The sequence below is a fragment of the Pteropus alecto genome, unplaced genomic scaffold, assembly GCF_000325575.1.
Source record: "Pteropus alecto unplaced genomic scaffold, ASM32557v1 scaffold68, whole genome shotgun sequence".
Taxonomy (NCBI): Eukaryota; Metazoa; Chordata; class Mammalia; order Chiroptera; family Pteropodidae; genus Pteropus; species Pteropus alecto.
The window spans coordinates 353053-372283 of record NW_006441386.1 but is presented as its reverse complement, the minus strand read 5'-3'; the positions used below and the strand labels follow the sequence as shown (position 1 = coordinate 372283).

Below are 19231 nucleotides of genomic sequence, written 5' to 3'. Positions count from 1 at the left end.
ATATTACTAAGAGCAATATCGGAGAGTTTACTGCTTATGTTTTCTTCTAGGAGTTTTATGATTTTGGGTCTTACATATAAGTCTTTAATCCATTTTGAGTTTATTCTTGTGTATGGTGTAAGAAGGGTGGGATCCAGTTTCATTTTTTTTTGCATGTACTGTCTAGTTTTGCATATCTCTGTCCAGTTTTGTTGAAGAGACTGTCTTTACTCCATTGTATATTCTTGTCACCTTTGCCATAGATTAAATGACCACATAGGCATGGATTTATTTCTGGGCTCTTTGTTCTGTTCTATTGATCTATATGTCTGTTTTTATGCTAATACCATGCTGTTTTGTTTACTATAGCCTTGTACTATAGTTTGATAACAGGTAGCGTGACAACTCCAACTTTGTTTTTTCTCAAGATATTCGTGGCTATTGGGATCTTTTATAGTTCCATATAAATTTTAGAATTATTTGTTCTAGGTCTATAAAAAAATGCCCTTGGTATTTTGATAGAGATTGCATTGAATCTATAGATCGCTTTGGGTAGTATGGGCATTTTAATGATGTTAATTCTTTTTATCTATGAGCACGGTATATGCTTCTATTTATTTGTATATTTATTTTCTTTCTTCATTGACATAATTTTCCACGTACAGGTCTTTTACTTCCTTGGTTAAATTTATTCCTAGTTATTTGTTCAATGTGATTATAAATAAGATTATTTTCTTAATTTCTCTTTCTTATAGTTTATTATTTGTGTATAAAATTGCAACAAATTTCTGAATATTAATTTTGTATCCTGCTACTTTAGTAATTCATTTATTAGTTCTAACAGTTTTTTGATGGAAACTTTAGGGTTCTCTATATATAGTATCATGTCATTTGGAAATAATAACAGTTTCATTTCTTCCTTTTTAATTTGGATGCCTTTTATTATTTTTTTCCTAGCCTGATTGCTGTGGCTAAGACTTCCAATATTACGTTGAATAAAAGTAGTGAAAGTGGACATCCTTGTCTTGTTCCTGATCTTAAGGAAAACGCTTTTAGCTTTTCTCCATTGAGTATTATGTTAATTATGGGTTTGTCATATATGGCCATTATTATGTTGAGGTATGTTTCCCCTATTCCTACTTTGTTTAGAATTTTTATCATAAATGGATGCTATATTTTGTCACATGCTTTTTCTATATCCATTGATATGATCATATGATTTTTATCTTTCAATTTGTTAATGTAACGTATCACATTAATTAATTTGTTGGTGTTGTACCAAACTTGCAACCCAGTAGTAAATCCAACTCAATCATGATGTATGATCTTTTAATATATTACTGAATTTAGTTTGCTACTATTTTGTTGAGGATATTTGCATCTATGTTCATCAGGGATAATGGCCTATAATTTACTTTTTTTTGTAACATCTTTTTCTGGTTTTGAAATCAAGGTAATGGTAGCCTTGTAAAATGAGCTTGGGAACCCTCCTGCTCTTGAATTTTTTGGAATAGTTTGAGAAGAATATGTGTTAATTCTTCATTGAATGTTTAATAAAATTTATCTATGAAACCATCCGGCCCAGGACTTTTGTTAGTTTGGAGTGTTTTGATTATTCATTCAATTTTGTTAGTAGTAATTGGTTGGTTCAGATTTTCTGTTTCTTCCTGACTCAGTCTTGGAAAATTGTATGTTTTTAGGAATTTATTCATTTCTTCCAGATTGTCAAATTTGCCGGCAATTAGTTGCTTGTAGTCTTTTCTCATAATCCTTTGTATTTCTGTGGAGTCAATTGTCGCTTCTCTTTCATTTCTGATTTTATTTGAGTCCTCTCTCTTTTTTTCTTGATTAGTTAAAGGTTTACCAATTTTGTTCATATCTTCAAAGAATCAGCTCTTGGTTTTGCAGATCTTTCGTATTGTGTTTTTAGACTCCATTTCACTTATTTCCACCATTATTTTTATTATTCTCTTGCTTCTACTCATTTTGAGCTTGCTTAGTTTGCTGTTCTTTTTTAAGTTTCTTTGAATATAAAGTTAGATAATTTATTTGAGAAATTTTCTCTTTTCTCGACATAGGCTTGTATTGCTATGAATTTCCCTCTTAGCACTGCTTTTGCTGTGTCCTATAGTCATTGTGTTTTCATTTTGATTTATATGAAGTATGTTTTGATTTCTTCCTTGATCTCATTGTTAACCTATTCCTTGTTTAGTAACATGTTATTTAGCCTCAGTGTGTTTGTGTGTTTTTCATTTTTTTTCTTGTGTTTGATTTCTAGTTTTATACCATCATGGTAGGAGAAGATGCTTGATATGCTTTCATCTTCTTAAATTTACTGAGGCTTTTTTTTGTGGCCTAACGTGGCTGTCCTGAAAAATGTTCCATGTGCACTTGAGAATAATGTATAGTCTGCCCTTTGGGGTGAAACCCTCTAAAATATCAATTAAATCCATCTAGTCTAGTGTGTCATTTAAGGCTGCTATTTCCTTTTTGATTTTCTGTCTGGAAGATGTATCCTTTGGTGTAAACGGGATGTTAAAGTGCCCTACTATGACTGTATTACTGTCAAGCTCTCTCTTTATGTTGGTTAATATTTGCTTTTTATATTTAGCTATATACATATTTACAAGGGCTATATCCTCTTGTTGGATTGATCTCTTTATTGCTATGTCTTATTGTAATGTCCCTTTTTGGCTCTTATTATAGCCTTTGTTTTTAAAGTCTATTTTGTCTGATATAAATATTGCTACCCAAGTGTTTTTTTCATTTCAAATGGCATGAAATAACTTTTTCCATACTTTGCTTTCAGTCCATGTGTGTCTTTCAATTTGAAGTGGGTCTTTTGTAGGCAGCATATGTATGGGTCTTGTTTTCTTATTCATTCAGCTACCTTTCATCTTTGGATTCGAGCATTTAATGCATTTACATTTAAAATGGTTACCGATAGTTATTGGTTACATAGTTATTGCTATTTTCTTATTGACATTTACGTTCTTTTCTTTTTCTTCTCCTTCTTCTTCTTGAAGAAGTTTAACATTTCTTGTAGTACTGGCTTGGTGGTGATTAATTGCTTTAGCTTTTTCCTGTCTGAAAAGCTCTTCATCTCACCTTCAATTTTAAATGCTAGCCTTGCTGAGTAGAATAGTCTTGGTTGTAGATTTTAATTTTTCAACACCATGAATATTTCGTGCCAACCCCTTCTGCAAAGTTTTTGTTTTTGTTTTAAGCTGACAGTCTTATGGGAGCTCTCTTGTAGGTAACTAGCTGCCTTTTTCTTGCTGAGATTCTTTGTCTTTAACCTTTGCCAATTTAATTATGTTGTGTCTTGATGTGGGTCTGTTTGGGTTCATCTTATTTGGGAATCTCTGCACTTCCTGGACTGTATATCTATTTCATTCACCAGGTTAGATGATTATTTCAGTCATTATTTCCTCAAATAGGTACTCAATCCCTTACTTTTTCTGTTCTCCTTGTGTTACTCCTATGATGCAAAAGTTGATATGCTTCATGCTATCCTAGAGGTCCCTTAAAGTTTCCTCTTTTTAAAAAAATTCTTTTTTCTATTCGCTGTTCTGATTGGGCCTTTTTTGTTACCTTGTCTTCCAAATTGCTGATTTGATCCTCTGCTTCATTTAATCTACTGTTGATTCCTTCTAGTGTATTCTTCATTTCAGTTATTGTGTTCTTTATTTCTGACTGGTTCTTTTTTATGGTTTCTGTGTCTTTTTTATGCTTATTATCTCTTTGTTGAAGTTCTCACTGAGGTCATTTCTTCTTCCACTGAGTTCATTGAGCATCCCTAAACCAGTGTTTTGAACTTTGTATCTGATGGGTTGCTTGCCTCCATCTCATTTCGTTCTTTTTCTTCTCCTATTCTTTCATTTAGGACGTGTTTCTTTGTTTTCTCATTTTGGCTGCCTCTCTGTGTTCATTTCTATGTATTAGGTAGATCTGTTACATCTCCCAGTCTTAGCCAGGTGGGCTTATGTAGTAGGTGTCCTGTGTGACCTAGGAGTGCACTCTCCCTGATCACCTATGACACATGCTCCAGGAGTGTCCCTTGTGTGGTGTACCCTCCTGTTGTAGTTGACCCTGAATGGTGTTGGCACAGCAGTGGGTGGTATTGACTCTCTGGCTGACTGTGAAGATTGGCCACACCCACTGTGTGTGAGCTGCTCTCTGGGCTGAGCCCACCGAGTTGGATTTGCCTCAGCAGGCTTCTTTGCCTGTCGTGACCACCCTTTGGATGTGCTATTTGTGGGGCTAATCAAGTGGTGCTCTGTTGAGGTCCTATGATAGACTCCAGGTGTGTTGGTTCTAGAGTCCCCAAAAGGGGTTCCCATGCAGGCCACTGCCTGTGTCTGGCTTTCGGCTACCTGGTAGGAGCTATAAAGTTATTTGTGTTTGTTTACTCTCTGTGCTGACCTGGAGGTATGCAGGAGAGTCTATGAGAAAACCAGGACAGGCTGCCACCAGCACTGGGCTTGGGCCAGCTGAGTGCTCCAAGGTCTTAGGCTGACTACTGGCTGCCCGTAAAGCTCAGCAACTGAATAAACAAGCTGTATGCAAGTTGGGTGAGGAAGATTCCCAGGGAGTCACCCAGGTGGGGAAAATTGTGTTCCCCAGGTTAGTGCATTCAGATTTGGTGCCGGTGCTGAGCTGATGGCTACTCGCAAATGTCTCAGATCACACTGAGGCCAGTCACTGCTTGCCTTGGGCCTGTAGACCCCTGAGATTTTTCAAGAAATACTGCAGCTTGTGCTGGGGTGAGTTACTCCCAGAAAAAGTGTCTCCTGAGGTTCTTGAGCCAAGACTTTTGATTGCTATTGAAGCACTCTCCTGCTGAGAGGGCAAGGTGGGGCTAGTTTCCCAGTCACAAAATTGCCACCAGCAATTTGTGACTTGGGTGAGAGGTGTCTCAGGGAGTCATTGAGGTGGAGTGAGCAGAGCTCGCCATGCCAATGCAGATTCAGATCTAGCTGCATGGGTAAAGGGCTCAACACAGGCAAGATCACCCCCCTCTCCCATAGGCTGCACAGGAGGACTCAACATAGGGATAATGGTGACTGTCTCTACAGTCTTGCCCTGAAGCAACAGAACTCAGTCTTTCCTTGTATGTCTGTGGCACCTTTCGAGCTGCTATCTGTTCGCTGGAGCCCAGAGTGAGTGCCTGCAAGCTAGCGAGTCTGCACGTGGGTCCTTTAAGGCAGGGTCCCCAACCCCCAGGTTGTGGATCGGTAATGGTCCACGACCTGTTAGGACCGTGGCCACATAGCAGGAGGTGAGTGGTGGGCAGGCAAGCAAAGCTTCATGTCTATTTGCAGCTGCTCCTCAATGTTAGCATCACTGCCTCAGCTCCACCTGAGATCATCAAGCATTAGCTTCTCATAGGAGTACTGCTCCCTGGTGCCAAAAAGGTTGGAAACTGCTGCTCTGCTTCATCCACTCTCAATTCCCTCTAATGCATTCTTCATTTCAGATATTGTAGTCTTCATTTCTGACTGGTTCCCTATTATGTTTTCCATTTCCATTTTTATGTTTTCTATCCCTTTGTTAAAGTTTTCAGAGTACATCTCCTCTTCCCTTAAGTTCCTTAAACATCCTTATAACCAATGTTTTGAACTGTGAATCTTTTAGATTGCTCGTCTCCATTTTGTTGAATTATTCTTCTGGAGCTTTGCTTTAAGGGGTGTCTGGGTTTCAAGTTGCCTTCCATCTCTCTCAGATGGTCGGAATCCCCACTGATTTTCACAGCCACAATTTGTGGGGACTCCTTTCTGGTACTGAAACCCTGAGCTGGGTAGCCTTAGTATAGGGCTGGGGCTCCTCACTCCTTCAGGAGACCTCTGCAGCCAAGATATCCCTCCGAATGTTCAACCACCATAGGTGGGTGTAGGACCAGATTGTTTCGTGTCTCAGCTCCTCCTACTGGTCTTGATATGGCTTCTTCTTTACATCCTTAGTTATCAAGAGTTTCATTCTTAATGGTCACTGAACTACGGAAAAAGTATGAGTTTTATTACTAGAGGATTGTTCAGTACTTTGCTGACCATAGTTTCCAATTTTGAACATATTTCTATGTCTTCCTTTTGAATTGTATTTACTGAGCTTATCTATGCATATTAATTTCTAAATATTTCTAGAACTTTTATAAAAAATAGCATGAATAAAGACATTGCTCTTTCTGTGTCCCATGTATTTTCTAATTTGAACTGGTAGTCTCCATACTTTCTTTTCCTTCCTTTCCTTTCTCCCTTTCCTTCTTTTACTTCTTCCTTCATCTCTTCTAATGATTTGTGAAGTCCATTATTGAACATCTACTATGTCCCAGCAAGAAACTGAAAGTATAAATTTAGTAAAGTATAATGTAGAACTGAAAAAGGATTTTTCACAGGCAGTTGTGAGAATAAGAGAAAAGCAGTTTCTGTCAAGTTAGTTTGGAGGAGAGCAAAGTTATAACAGGGCTTTTAAAAAGCAGGTATCACATGAATGATAATTAAAAATGAATTTGGAAGTTTTGAGTATTGCCACTGAAAATTAATAGTGGGACAAAATAACACAATTCATTCTTCTAAGGGGGTTTAATAAAAAGATTTTCTAAAATAAAGCGATAATTTGACGTTAGCTTAATAATAGAATGTTCCTGTTAAAAGTCACCATGTTGCTAAATTAATGATCAGTTTTCAGATCTCATATAATCCAACCTCGCAGCGGCATTTGACACAAGTGATCTTACCCTTGATTAATTTCCTTCACTTGGGTTTTAAGATATCCCACTTTCTTGAGTTTCTTCCTATTTCCCTGGTGGTTTTCACTCTCCTTTCTTGGTTTCTCCATACCTATAGCTTCCCACAGCATCAAGAAGAGTCAGTTACAGAAATTCAGAGGTGAAGTAATCTTAAAGGTTATGGGATTCGATCTCCCCATTTTATAGATTAAGGCACTCAAACCCAAAGAGGATAAGTACTTTGTCAAGGAATGGAGCCTGGACTTGAAAGAGTTGCTTCTTCTGCTGGCAGCCTCAACTCCCAAACACCATGACACTATGCACTGGTACACTAATGCCCATTCCCCATAACACTCTATCTAATGGCCAAAGGGAGAGGCTGATGAGCTTATTTATGTTTTATATATGCACACTGAACTGGGACAAGCTAGTTTTCAAGAGCGACAGTGCCATTCTCAGCGTAAGTTCATAAAAAAGACTGCGAACATGTAATATGTGAAAATTAGGATTTTATTGACTTTTCTGTGTCTTCGAGAAAATCATTCACATGTAAAATTTGACATTTTATGTGATATTTATTCATACTTTTACACATAAATTATTTGGGGGTCAGACATAATTTTTCATTTCAACAGGACTTTTACATGATTATAGTCACAAATTCGGCACACTATATTAAAAAGACTAAATCAAACAGAGCTAGACGAAGTATGCAGCTTTATACCAATTTAAATCTCAACATGCACCACTCCTCATACATGATTGTGGAAGTGTGAGTTTACCAGACTATTAACTACAGAACACCTGCAGTCATGAATGACTGCAAAATATTAACACCTTTTTCTAGTGTTTCTCATTTTGTTATAAATATTACAAATAAAAATCAATGCTATTCAGGGTGTTCATTTCAATGTCACATATAGAGGTTCAAGCCATTTTTCTCCTCTCATATAGACATTACAACACACTATGTGAAGGCTGAATTTCTGATTAAATATATCTTGGCAGCCACTACCAACTTAGTAATAACATGTTGTTTATTCAACTTATTGAAAATGATAGTGAATTAAAACATTCAGGTACTGAGTACACTCATAATGTGTTCTTAGTCTGAGGCTCAAAAAAACTGCTAGAGAAACATGACAAAATTTGTATTTCTTCCTTATACAAGAAATTTGTCTAAAAATCTATAATTATAAAACAGATTTTCTTTTTATAAAGAAATGGCTAACTTTTTTTTCATGGGTTCTTATTTAAAGCTGATTCAAATTTTAATCTAAGCCCATTTTTCCCAGAGAGTGGGGAGAGGTGGTTCAGTCTTATAAGGTATATTCAACACAGGGATGTTTCAAGAGAACTATAGAGCACTGTTACAATCAATCAAACTATAATTGTTTCCTTTCTTGCAATTATGTAAGTTTCAAAGAAAAGAGGTCTCATAAGCTATATACAGCAGTTTACATTTCAGTGTTTTTCACTTGATATATAATTAAAATTAATTTGTGACAAATACTTGTCACATAAATTTATGTAGGCACATTTAAACTCTGTAGCTTTATTGGAGGGGCGAGGTCTTCAGTGGGATCATGATTCTGGATTCCATTTCCTGAATAAGTGGAACTGAAAACAAGATCAAGATTACTGTGCTTGTTTTTTTCAAACCAGAATATAGTAAATATATACTAACAAATAAGTTGCTGAGATTGTTCAGAAGTTGTGCTGCTTGAAATCACAGAACAGGATATTGGAAAATTACTGGACTGACCTCAGAGGCAGAAACACACAAGCTAGTGGGAAATCAGCTAGAATCCTTTACCTTTAAGATGTTATTAAAATTAAAACAAATTGTCTGAGGGGAAAAAAATGATGTAGACAATAGAGGCTCTGTTCTTCCCTCTGGCGACCAAATCAAAGCTGTGATGGAAACAAGGAATAAGAGCAAGGAAAAATCACCTGGGATCTTGATGAACAAGCCATACAACTAGGGAGAAATCCAAGAAATCATGCTGCAACGGCAGAAGGTAGGATGGGGCGAGGACGTGGTGCTGCCTGGTCTCGAGCAGCTGAGTGAGACAGAGGCTGCGGCAGACGCCTCTTAAAGGGGTTGCGTCCATGAGCGGATTTTCGCTGTGACAGATTTTTGCTCTGAGCACCAGTGCCTATTTGGCTGCGTGCAGGAGGCACCAGGGACTTACAGGGAGACACTGTTGGAGTGAGGGCCTAGGCAAGACTCGTTCTGTAGAGAAGTACTGGCAGTATCCACTGTTCCTTGTTGAGCCCTCCTCACTCCCAGTGTGCCATAGCTCTGATGTCATCAAACTGGATAACAGAGGTCGCTCCGCCCAGAGGATTCCCTGAAAACTAGCCTCCTGCAACTCGTGGCCCCACCCAAGTCACACCCAGGTTTATCCTCAGTGAGTCAGGTGCTCCTTGCTGAGCAGCGCCTAGACTCACACTGGAGGCAGCTGGACTCGGTTTCTGGTGTGGCCTTTTGAGGCAACTGCAAGCACAGCATCTGTGGATTGCTTGTTGAATCTTAACAAGTGGCCTTGGAGGGGCAGAGGCTTGGGCTAAATTTGACCTGCAGCTGAACCCCTTTCAGACTGTGTCAGTGGACACCTGCTTCACAAATCTACACTAATAAGACTGGGAGACGTAGGAGCTTTACTTAGTACATAGAAACAGACACAGAAAGGCAGCCAAAATGAAAAGACAAAGAAGCAGAAACCACATGAGAGAACAGAACAGAGATCCAGATATCATGGAGTTAAGTAATCTAACAGATGCAGAGTTCAAAACACTGGTTATAAAGATGCTCAATGAACTTTGGGAAGTGTAGACAAATTCAGTGAGAACTTCAACAAAGTGAATAAAGAAAAGGATCAAATGCCCTATCTAGAGGATGGGAAAGCCAAGGACCCGTAATCAGAATGGCAAGAAAAAAGATGCCAAGACTATAAAAATAATTTAAGGAGCATATGGGACACTATTGAGGGTCCAAATATCCGTCTGATTGGCGTAATTGAAGAAAATCAAGATGTTGAACAGCTGTTTGAAGAAATAATGATGGAAAACTTACCTAACATGGTGAAGGAAATGGACATAAAACCCCAGGAAGCTCAGAGAATTCCAAAAAACAAGGATCTAAAGAGGCCTACATCAAGACACATCATAATTAAAATGCCAAAGGTTAAATACAAAGAAAGAATATTAAAAGCAGGAAGAGAAAACCAGTTACCTATAAGAGAGCACCCATAAGACTGGCAACTGATTTCTCAAAAGAAACTTCGCAGGACAGAAGGTCTTGGCACAAAATATTCAAAGTGATGAAGATCCAGGATCTACAACCAAGAATATTTATCCAGCAAAGCTATCATTTAGAGTTGAAGGACAGACAAAATGCTTCTCAGACAAAAATAAACAAAAGGAATTTATCACCACCAAGCCAGTATTACAGGAAATGTTGGAGGGAATTCTTTAAGAAGAAAAAACATGTATCAAAAACAGGAATAAAGAATGGTAACAACTACTTTTCTATCAATAAGTACCTCAAATGGAAAAGAATTAAGTGTTCTAACTAAAAGAAAGAGTGGATGAATGGAAAGGAAAACAAGACCCCTATATGTCGCCTATAAGAGACTTCAGATTAAAAGACACACAGACTAAAAGGAAGGAAATGGAAAAAGATATTGCTTTGATGGACCTAGAAGGTATTTAAGTCAGACATAAACACTATATGATTTCACTTATATGCGGAATCTGAGGAATAAAAAGAACAAAGTAATCAAAAATAGACACAATTATAGTGGATGATTTGGTGATGGTCAGAGGGGAGGGGGTTGGAAGAATGGCATGAAGGGTTAAAGAAGTACAAATTAGTAGCTGAAGGATGGTCACGGGGATGGTGAGCACGGCATAGGGAATGCAGTTAGCATTAACAGGTTGAGTAGGTGGAGGGTCAGGGGAGGGAGGGAGCAATTGGGGAGACTGTTTTATGAACTATATAGATATCTAACCCATGTACTGTATACTTGAAACTAATTAAAATAAATTTTTAAAAATTGCAAGTAAAAAAACAGATTCTGTCTGGAGATGTGTTTTATAGGAAATTAAGAAAACCCATATTATGAGAAAAATGGTGTTTTCCTGAAAAGTTCTTTGAACTAAAATAAAATTCATATAAAACCAAGTAATACTGCATTTGACAGTACCCTACAAAGGAACAGATACACTGTATACTTATAAAACTCACTGTTGAGTAAAACATGCTTCTGGGAACCGATGAAAGTATAACAATAAGCAGTAAAGTCACATATAATTATGTGATACTTTTAAATTAAAATATATGTTTTCTAGAACAAATTATTCTTTGATTTTCTTGGTAGTACATGGGCTTAAATGTACTTGACATGCAGCATGGTTGGTACTTATTACCAGTATTGGTATCGCTGGGTTGTTCAGCCCAACCATTCTCTTATAAAAATAAAGCAACCATGATTTCATAGAATACATGTATGTGGGTGAACATACATGTATAGGTATATAAGTAAATACCAAATTAATTTTCAAAATTTCTTTTTACCTGCTGTATTAAATTAACTGCTGTATTAATGTTTTGTTAATGAACAATTTTGAGAAAGGGAAAGCTTAGAAAAAATTTGTTATACATTTTCAGAAAATGTAGACGTGTAGAAAATTAATGATGTAAAATTAACAGCATACAAAGGTCTGAAAACTGTACCAGAAAACATACATTCATGAAAAGAATACTCTTCTTTATTGAAAAAAAGTCATGTAACTATTAAAGAAAAATTTGACTCTCTCTCCTTCCCCCAACTTTATAATTCACTGTCTAGAGCAACATACTATTTTTAAAAAAATACATATTAGCTTTAAGGGGCGAGGTCATAAAACAGTAAGATGAGAGATTAAATAGTTTATGCCTGTTAAAATATTACCTGTATAATATACCAATTCTTCCCAGCCATGTTTATGCCATGCTGCATTCCGTATATCTTCTCTCGTCTGAAGATCCTTGTAAGCTAAAAATAACCACAGAAGAAACAACTTAAACCAAACATGATACCCTACATTCTACTTACATTCATTAAGTATTGATTCAGTTCAGCTAGTTTTCTCAAAGAGACTACCTTGGAAATTTAGTACTAAGCTGGGATAATTGTGAACAAGTAAAAGCAAGGTCGATCCCTGCTGAGTACTGTGGTATCCTCAAGAAGAGAATTCACAAGGAGAACAGAGAAAAGACTGGGAAAGCTGCCTGGAAGGTGTGATTTGACCAGGTGGGTCTTGAAGGTTGAAAACGATGTCATCAATATACAGAAATAGAAGAGAAAGGTGCTCCAGATGGTGGGTAGAGCACGGTCAAAGGCATCAGAGGTGCCATGTGGTAGAATTCAGACATCTCATTTGGGTGCCTTGGTTTCTGAATCCCAACCTGGGCAAGATCCTTCCAACTACTCACGAGGGAAATGTCTCCTAGGCATCCCGACAGTGCCAGTGTTGGTCTCAGTCAAGACTAAAAGATCACTCAGGGTTCCCCCGCTCAGTTCTACTTTCTGTTTTGGGACACATTTTCGTTTTGGGGCTTCCTTCCCTTATGAGAGGATCTACTCTTGTAGGCCTAGGAATTTAACCATCTAAAGACAAAATTTCCCTTTATTAGTAATAGACTATAAATTTATTACATAAAGTTTTGAAGATGCTGATAAGTAGAAGGAAAAAGAAATCTTTTACCTCTTAGCACATGGAGAAAAACGCTTTTAACATTCATGTGACAAGAAGCAGTGTTCTCACTGAGGTCAGGCACATGACTAGTGCACTGTGATGAGCTACCCCTTCCAGGGAATACAGGTTGGGCAGGCCTTTTTGTTTTAATTTAAAAAATTTTTATTGTAAAATATGCATAATATAAAATTTACTATTATAACCATTTTAAAATGTACAAATTCAGTGGCATTAAGTATATTCACACTGTACCACCATCATTACCATCCATCTCTAAAACCTTTTCATCATCCCAAATTAAAACTCTGAATCCACTAAACAATAACATCCCATTCTCCGCCTCCACCCCCTGTAGCCCCCAGTAACCTCTATTCTACATTCTGTCTCTATGAATTTGCCTATTTTAGGTAACTTATGTAAGTGGAATCATACAATGTCTTTTTGTGTCTGGCTTATTTCACCTAGCATAATGTTCTCAAGGTTCATCCATGTTGCATGTAGCATGTACTGAAATTTCATTCCTTTTTATGGTAGATTAACATTCTGTTGTATGTATATACTATGTTATATATATCCGTTCATCCATCAATGGACATTTGGGTTTGAGGAAGCTTTAAAATATAGCAGGCACTTGAGTATGTTCATATACTGAGGGAAGGAGGCCCCAGGTAGGGTGGTGGTAGAGGAAATGGGTGAAGCCAAACCCTGAGGAGGGTAGAGGAGGGACGGCATCGAGTGCTTTGAAGCCAGACACACCGAGGTCTGAGCCTGGCTCAGATACGAAATAGCTATGGGTTGTTTGACTTATTATCATCTATGAATCACAGGTATCTCAATTGTGGTAGGTGGTTCTAAGGAGTAAAGGAATGATGAGTAGAATAACCAATACACTAGGGTGCTTGATAAATGGTTCTCTTTCTCAAAAAATATGAAAAAATGGGAGTTGGTATTAGAGGCAGGAAATTCAGAATTCATCTCTGCAGATCTCAATACTTTTTCTATACAGTAGAAAGTGAAGAGTGAACATTTGGGACAATGACTAGGGATAACAAAGGTAGGTAGAGAAGGGCACTGCCTTAGAAAAGAGAGTGGCTATTCTTGGATGCTAAAGCACAGCGCTGTTCCTGGCTTCTGCATCTGGGCATGGAGGAAGACCTTGGTGGACTACTCCTCATCTTGCTGTTGTTCTGGGAAGCGAGTCCTCCCCAGAGGGTGGAGATAAGGGCTCTGCCCTGTGCTTGCCACAGCCTTTGTCAGAGCTTTGCCATTCATGTTCTGGTGCCTGCCTGTTTGCAATTCCACCTCCTTCACCTAGGAGTCTCTATCCAGACATGCTGAAAGGCACTGATGTGAACAGAGTGTGTGCATGGCGTGACCTCTGCCAGGGAACGAAAGCACATGGTGATCCTGACCCATCAAGTCCCTGTGCTCACTCTCGTACTTCATGTATGGAATATGAATGGGAGGATGTGCAGGAGCCACCCTCAAAGGCCACTCCAGCATCAGAGGAAGGAAAGGAAGGGGGAGAGGTGTGACTTTTCAGTTTATATTCTGTGGACAAAACATATACTCTCTAAAAATTAAAAATTACTTCACCCCTACCTCAAACTCATAAAGGTTAAATTCAATTTAATATAACTGTAAAAGGCAGGGACACAGAACACATTTCTTAAAGAGTTGTTTTCAAATTGACAGCTCTGATACTTATGAGGTTAAATGTCAGCTAGAGAAAAACCCTAGGACAATGCTGCCCCTGACATTTTGTGGAGCTGAGGGTTATTTGTGGCATCTACATTTTGGTACAGGGTTTTTAATCTCTTAAATGCCAGGGAAGCCCTTTGTGTGTAGCTGAGATGAGCACCTGGTCGAGACAATGACTGGTGAGAGCGAGGGTCTTCTCCCTACACCTTGAACGTTGGGGGAGCTGTTCCAGCAACACAATGTAAATACTACTTTTCTTGTGTCAACTTATTCAGACTTAGGTCCCTGGCAGATAGTCTACTATTCAGCTGGTCTGAGCTATTCGTAGTTTTTTGAACACTGATAATTTCCCATGTTTCCATCACTGTTCCAGCCTTTCCTTCCCACCTTTACTTGTCAATCCCACCCAGATCCTGAAGTCTAGCTAATATTCCACCTTTTATTGATTATTTCCTAATACAGGTGACTTGATATACCTTTAAGTGTTAGGAGTACCCTGAATATAACTTCCTGTGTTACTGATAACACACTGCCTTGTGGCATGTCATTCATGTTTGCTTTATTCCTCATTAGACAGGTCACCTTATCTTTATAAGCCTGACACACTAACACACCAGGCTGACAGGGAATGGCACTTGGTAGGACCAAACAGGTCAAATGAACACCTTAGTTAATTGATATGGTCTGGAAATAAGTTATGCTTTTCATTTTTTTAATATCCATTTACAAATGTGCCCAGAATGTTCTGGCAGTATTTATACCAAGCTTTTAATGAGACCCAGTTCCTATTCTAGCAGGGAGAAACACAAATAGCCACAGCTGTGACAACTTGGTTCAGGAGGAGAGTGACATTCACTTCTGGGGGTGGGGGGCAGGTGCGAATATCTGAGTCAGGTTTGAAAGACACCAAAGATGGAAAAGGCAAAAGGAGAAGGGCCTCTGGGACCATGGAACCAGACCCAAAGCAGGCAGTGAGTTTGCATCCGGGAACTGTCTCTCAGGGTAAATGCAAGACTGTCTCTGAGGGAGCAGTGATAAGTGTCTAAAAAGGGAGGTTAGGACGACTCTGTAAAAGACATTTAGTCACTTTATCATCTTCCTTCTGCCCTGGTCACTCATTTCACCATGATCACCGCTTGGATGATCAGCTTACCTAAATGCCACGAGTCTATGGACACTTCTGCTGTTGACCTCTTGTTCTAGATAGCCAGTACTTACCTTCATCTGTGACGTTTGAATCTGCTACAGTGTTTAAGATTACTGACTTGAGATAGTGTTTAAGATTCTGACTTGAGATATACTTTACTGTATAACTTATTTAGTGATGAACTATGAAATCCCAGTAACACAAAAATGAAGGAAGAAAAAATACCCCAAAGATGATGCACCATATATAACTGCCCAATCTGAGAGAAGAATCCTCCAACAGCTTCATTATTGTCCTGTCTGAAGCGAACTGCACGAGCCCTGCAGGAAAAAAAACAATGTTCAGATATAGAATTAGGTATATTAAAAAGAATCAGGAAATATCCTCTATATTCTGAACAAGGTTTTCAAAATAAAGACTAATTGTTATTTAATTATAAGCAATAAAATTATTTTAATGTAAAATGTAAATGTACCTTTCTGTAGCTAAACTAGTCACTTCTGTGAGCAGCTGACAGTAATTAATGGCTATTAAAATAAAAATGTGAGGATACATGGTTGCACTGCTGATTCTTCACATTTAGAAAATTGGCAGAGGACAGGACCAATACCCTTGGTTCTAAGAACTGCTTCTCCAAGAATACATGAGAGAAAGTAAGGGAAACGTGGGTATGAGAACACCCAAGATGTCACAGGGAGACAGGGAGCACCCCTCTAGATAGTGAACTCTGAGAAACATGCAAGCTCTCTGATCTATAATGGGGATTTTGCAACATTTTGGAAAGCATATAGAAAATCCATTAAAGTGGACCTTCCTGGCAATGTGTCATCACTATCATCACTATCAAAACTGTATCTGCCTCATTTTTTTCTTATTAGAGCAAACCATTAGGAAAATGAATACCAAATAGCATTCATTATGTACAATGTGTGGAGGAAAGTGTGTATACATGTTGTATCTGTGTATAACATGAAATTGTTAACATGGTTAAGAACTGGTATTTGTCTTAAATTTTCCTTAAGATTTCTTGCTGCAAAAGTTATCAGCTCTTTAACTAAAACACTGTCTTTCATATTTGTTCTAGGTACTTTATTTTTTATATTTAATGATGCATGGAAAATCCTAAAAAATGTTTTAAAAATGTATTTATTTTTCTGAAAGCAGTTTTCTAGAATCTAAATTGAAAATGTTTATATCAACACTACGCAGGCTTTGGCCTGAAATCTCAGTCACATCAGGTTCCCAAAGTTGACAGGACTGGGAAGATGGATTCATTCTAATTCATTTTAAAGAGGTGGAGGCTTATGAACAAGCATACCAACTTACTAACATTTACAGTGAGAAATATAACTCTCTAGGGACAAAGACACTTGAGTTGGCTTGACCAGTGTATTCTCTTCCTGGAGGCAAACTTCACAGCAACTGAATTAGAACATCTCAAAGGGGCAGCGGGTAGCGGGGTGGTGGCGGGGAGTGTCGGCAGTGGGATATGGAATTAGAACAAGGACAACCTGTGGTGGGAGTGATGAAGCCAATTTCCTTAAGATTATTTTGTACACCATGCTTTCAACTTCACGAGGGTGACCTAAGATTTCAGGTTTTTTTCTGGTGAAGGAGGGATCTCTTGCTAGTGCCTTACCCCTAAATGATATTATATTCGTTAACCTTTACATTTAGAATTAAGTGTTCAATATATTCACAAAAATTACAAATCTGGTTGGTAAATTATTGAAATTAAGCAAATCACATTAATGTGCATTCTAACTCTACTCAGGAGAAAAAAACTCATTTATAATGATAAAAATCCAGGATTATTCGTTTCATTCTGAATTTTATTAATTCAGTTAAGTAGGCAAAGAAAACATACTTGCCTTAGCCTGGTAATAATCAGAAGCATGTACTGAAGAGGAGATCACCATCTTAAAATAGTTACCTATGTGCCAAAATATAAATTGAATGCTGAACTGGCTTTATAAATAACTTAAAAAATAATTTAAGAATAACCTCAATACTCCCTCATGGATTCCATGGTAGTCAAGTTTTAATTAGTAACATGCAAAAATAGAACTACTGAGTGATCCTACTCTATGGACAACTAAATTATGACATATATAATCCCCCTTCCTTAAAAAAATCACTTAATAGTGGCTATAATAGTATATGAGGGAAAGCAGAGTTTGCTACCCTAAAATATGTTTTGGGACATTATTTGAAGCTAGTTATATTTAAAAATGAAGACGCAGGAAAAACCTTTGACCTTACCCCTAACTGCCTAAAAGAATTCAGGTAAAGGACTTGGTCCAGAAAGGGAGCTATCATCACAGATAACTATAGTGTAATATGAACTTACTGCAATCACCAGGAGGAACCTAGCAAGGCCCCTTTGATCAAAGTCCTTTTAAAGTCCCATTGTCAAAGATGCCCAGCAAACGTTTTCCATTTCCATGTGAATTGACTTCCTGCCCTTTGAAGTCCCAAACCACAACTTTCCCCTTTTCCTTGGCTTAAGATGGCACAGAAGCCTTAACAGCCAGATCCAAGAGTCTCACATTCTTATGGAAGCCCCATATGTATATACATAATAAGTTTGGTCATTTCCTCCTGCTAATTTGTTACATGTTAATTTGATTACTAGTCTGACCAGAACTGAAAAGGGTAGGAGAAAAACAATTTGTCTTCCCTCATATATACAAATGTCTATTTCTTAATTTTCAAATTAAAAGAAATTCTAACTTGCATAGTTTAGCCTTTGATGGCCTAAGAAAAGATTCATTAGAAATAAAGATTACAGAACCATTTTTGGAGCTATAAGAGATCTTGCAAATTATTTAGTCCAATGCAAGAAATTTCATAACTGAAAAAAGGAGAACATAGATAAGTTGAAAGTAAGTAAAAGTCACAGATTCTCACTTAAAGATAAAAAAACCAAGGGTTAATAGCTGACCAATGGACAATAATCTATGCTTGTACTCCTTTTAATTATTGAGGTTTTATATTATTATAGCTTCTGTTTGTCTTTTCTCTCATTACAATAGTCAGGGTTTCCAAAATCAACATAAAATTGTAAAAGTTGGTAGTATTTTTTTTAATGGTAATGACCACGTTTCTGCTGTTTCACCATTAAGTGTAATGTAGTTGTTAAAATAGAGGTGATGGAGTTTTATCATTTAAACCAGGGCCAGCAAACTATAGCCTTGAGACTAAATCCCACCCTCTGCAGCTCATTTTTATGGCCCAAGGACTAGAAATGTTTTTTACATTTCTAAAGGCTTGAAAAAAAAATCACATGAAAATTATGAAATTCAAATTTCAGCATCCATAAATAAAGTTTTGTTGGAACATAGTCACACTTGTTTATAAATTGCCCATGGTTGCTTTCGCACTAAAATAGCAGTTAAGTAACTGACACCACACAGCAGGGTCCATAAAACCTATAGCATTTACTATCTGGTCCTTTACAGCAGGGGTCCTCAACTCCCCAGGCTGCAGACTTATATGGTACTCATGTGGCCTTTTAGGAACCTGGTTGCACAGCAGGAGGTGAGCAGCGAGCTTCCGAGTGCTAGCATCACCACCTCAGCTCCATTTCAGAGCATCAGGCATTTGATTCTCAGAGGAGCACTGGTCCCTGGTGCCAAAAAGGCTGGGGACCACTGCTTTATAGAAAGGTTTGCCAACCCCTGATTTAGACAAAATAGTCCCTATTTCTAATTTTAAGGTGTTTTTTTCAAATCAGGAATCAACGTCTCTAATAAAACTGGTGTCAAATATTACCAAATGCCTTCTGAACATGCATTAAGATGGTTTTTAGTTTTTCTTTTAATTATGAAATATTTCAACCACTTTAATTACCTAGATTTTTAAAACATTAACACTTTACATTTTATTGTTTGTTTCAGATCTTTTAAAAAAGATGTGACTCCCTTTGCATT

At 37.6% G+C, this 19231-nt stretch overlaps 1 protein-coding gene across 2 annotated transcripts in view; it reads right to left on the bottom strand.

Annotated features, from left to right (window-relative positions):
• Positions 1-7195: 7195 nt before the first annotated feature.
• Positions 7196-19231, bottom strand: part of NIPSNAP2 (nipsnap homolog 2) — a 32270-nt gene continuing 20234 nt past the window's right edge. For both annotated transcript variants that reach the window (XM_006918502.3, XM_006918501.3), the window contains 3 exons: positions 15525-15619; positions 11665-11748; positions 7196-8326 (listed from right to left, as the gene is read on the bottom strand). In XM_006918502.3, the coding sequence (XP_006918564.1) occupies positions 8262-8326; positions 11665-11748; positions 15525-15619 (244 nt within the window). In that variant the 3' untranslated portion in view covers positions 7196-8261. The remainder of the gene's footprint in view (positions 8327-11664; positions 11749-15524; positions 15620-19231) is intronic.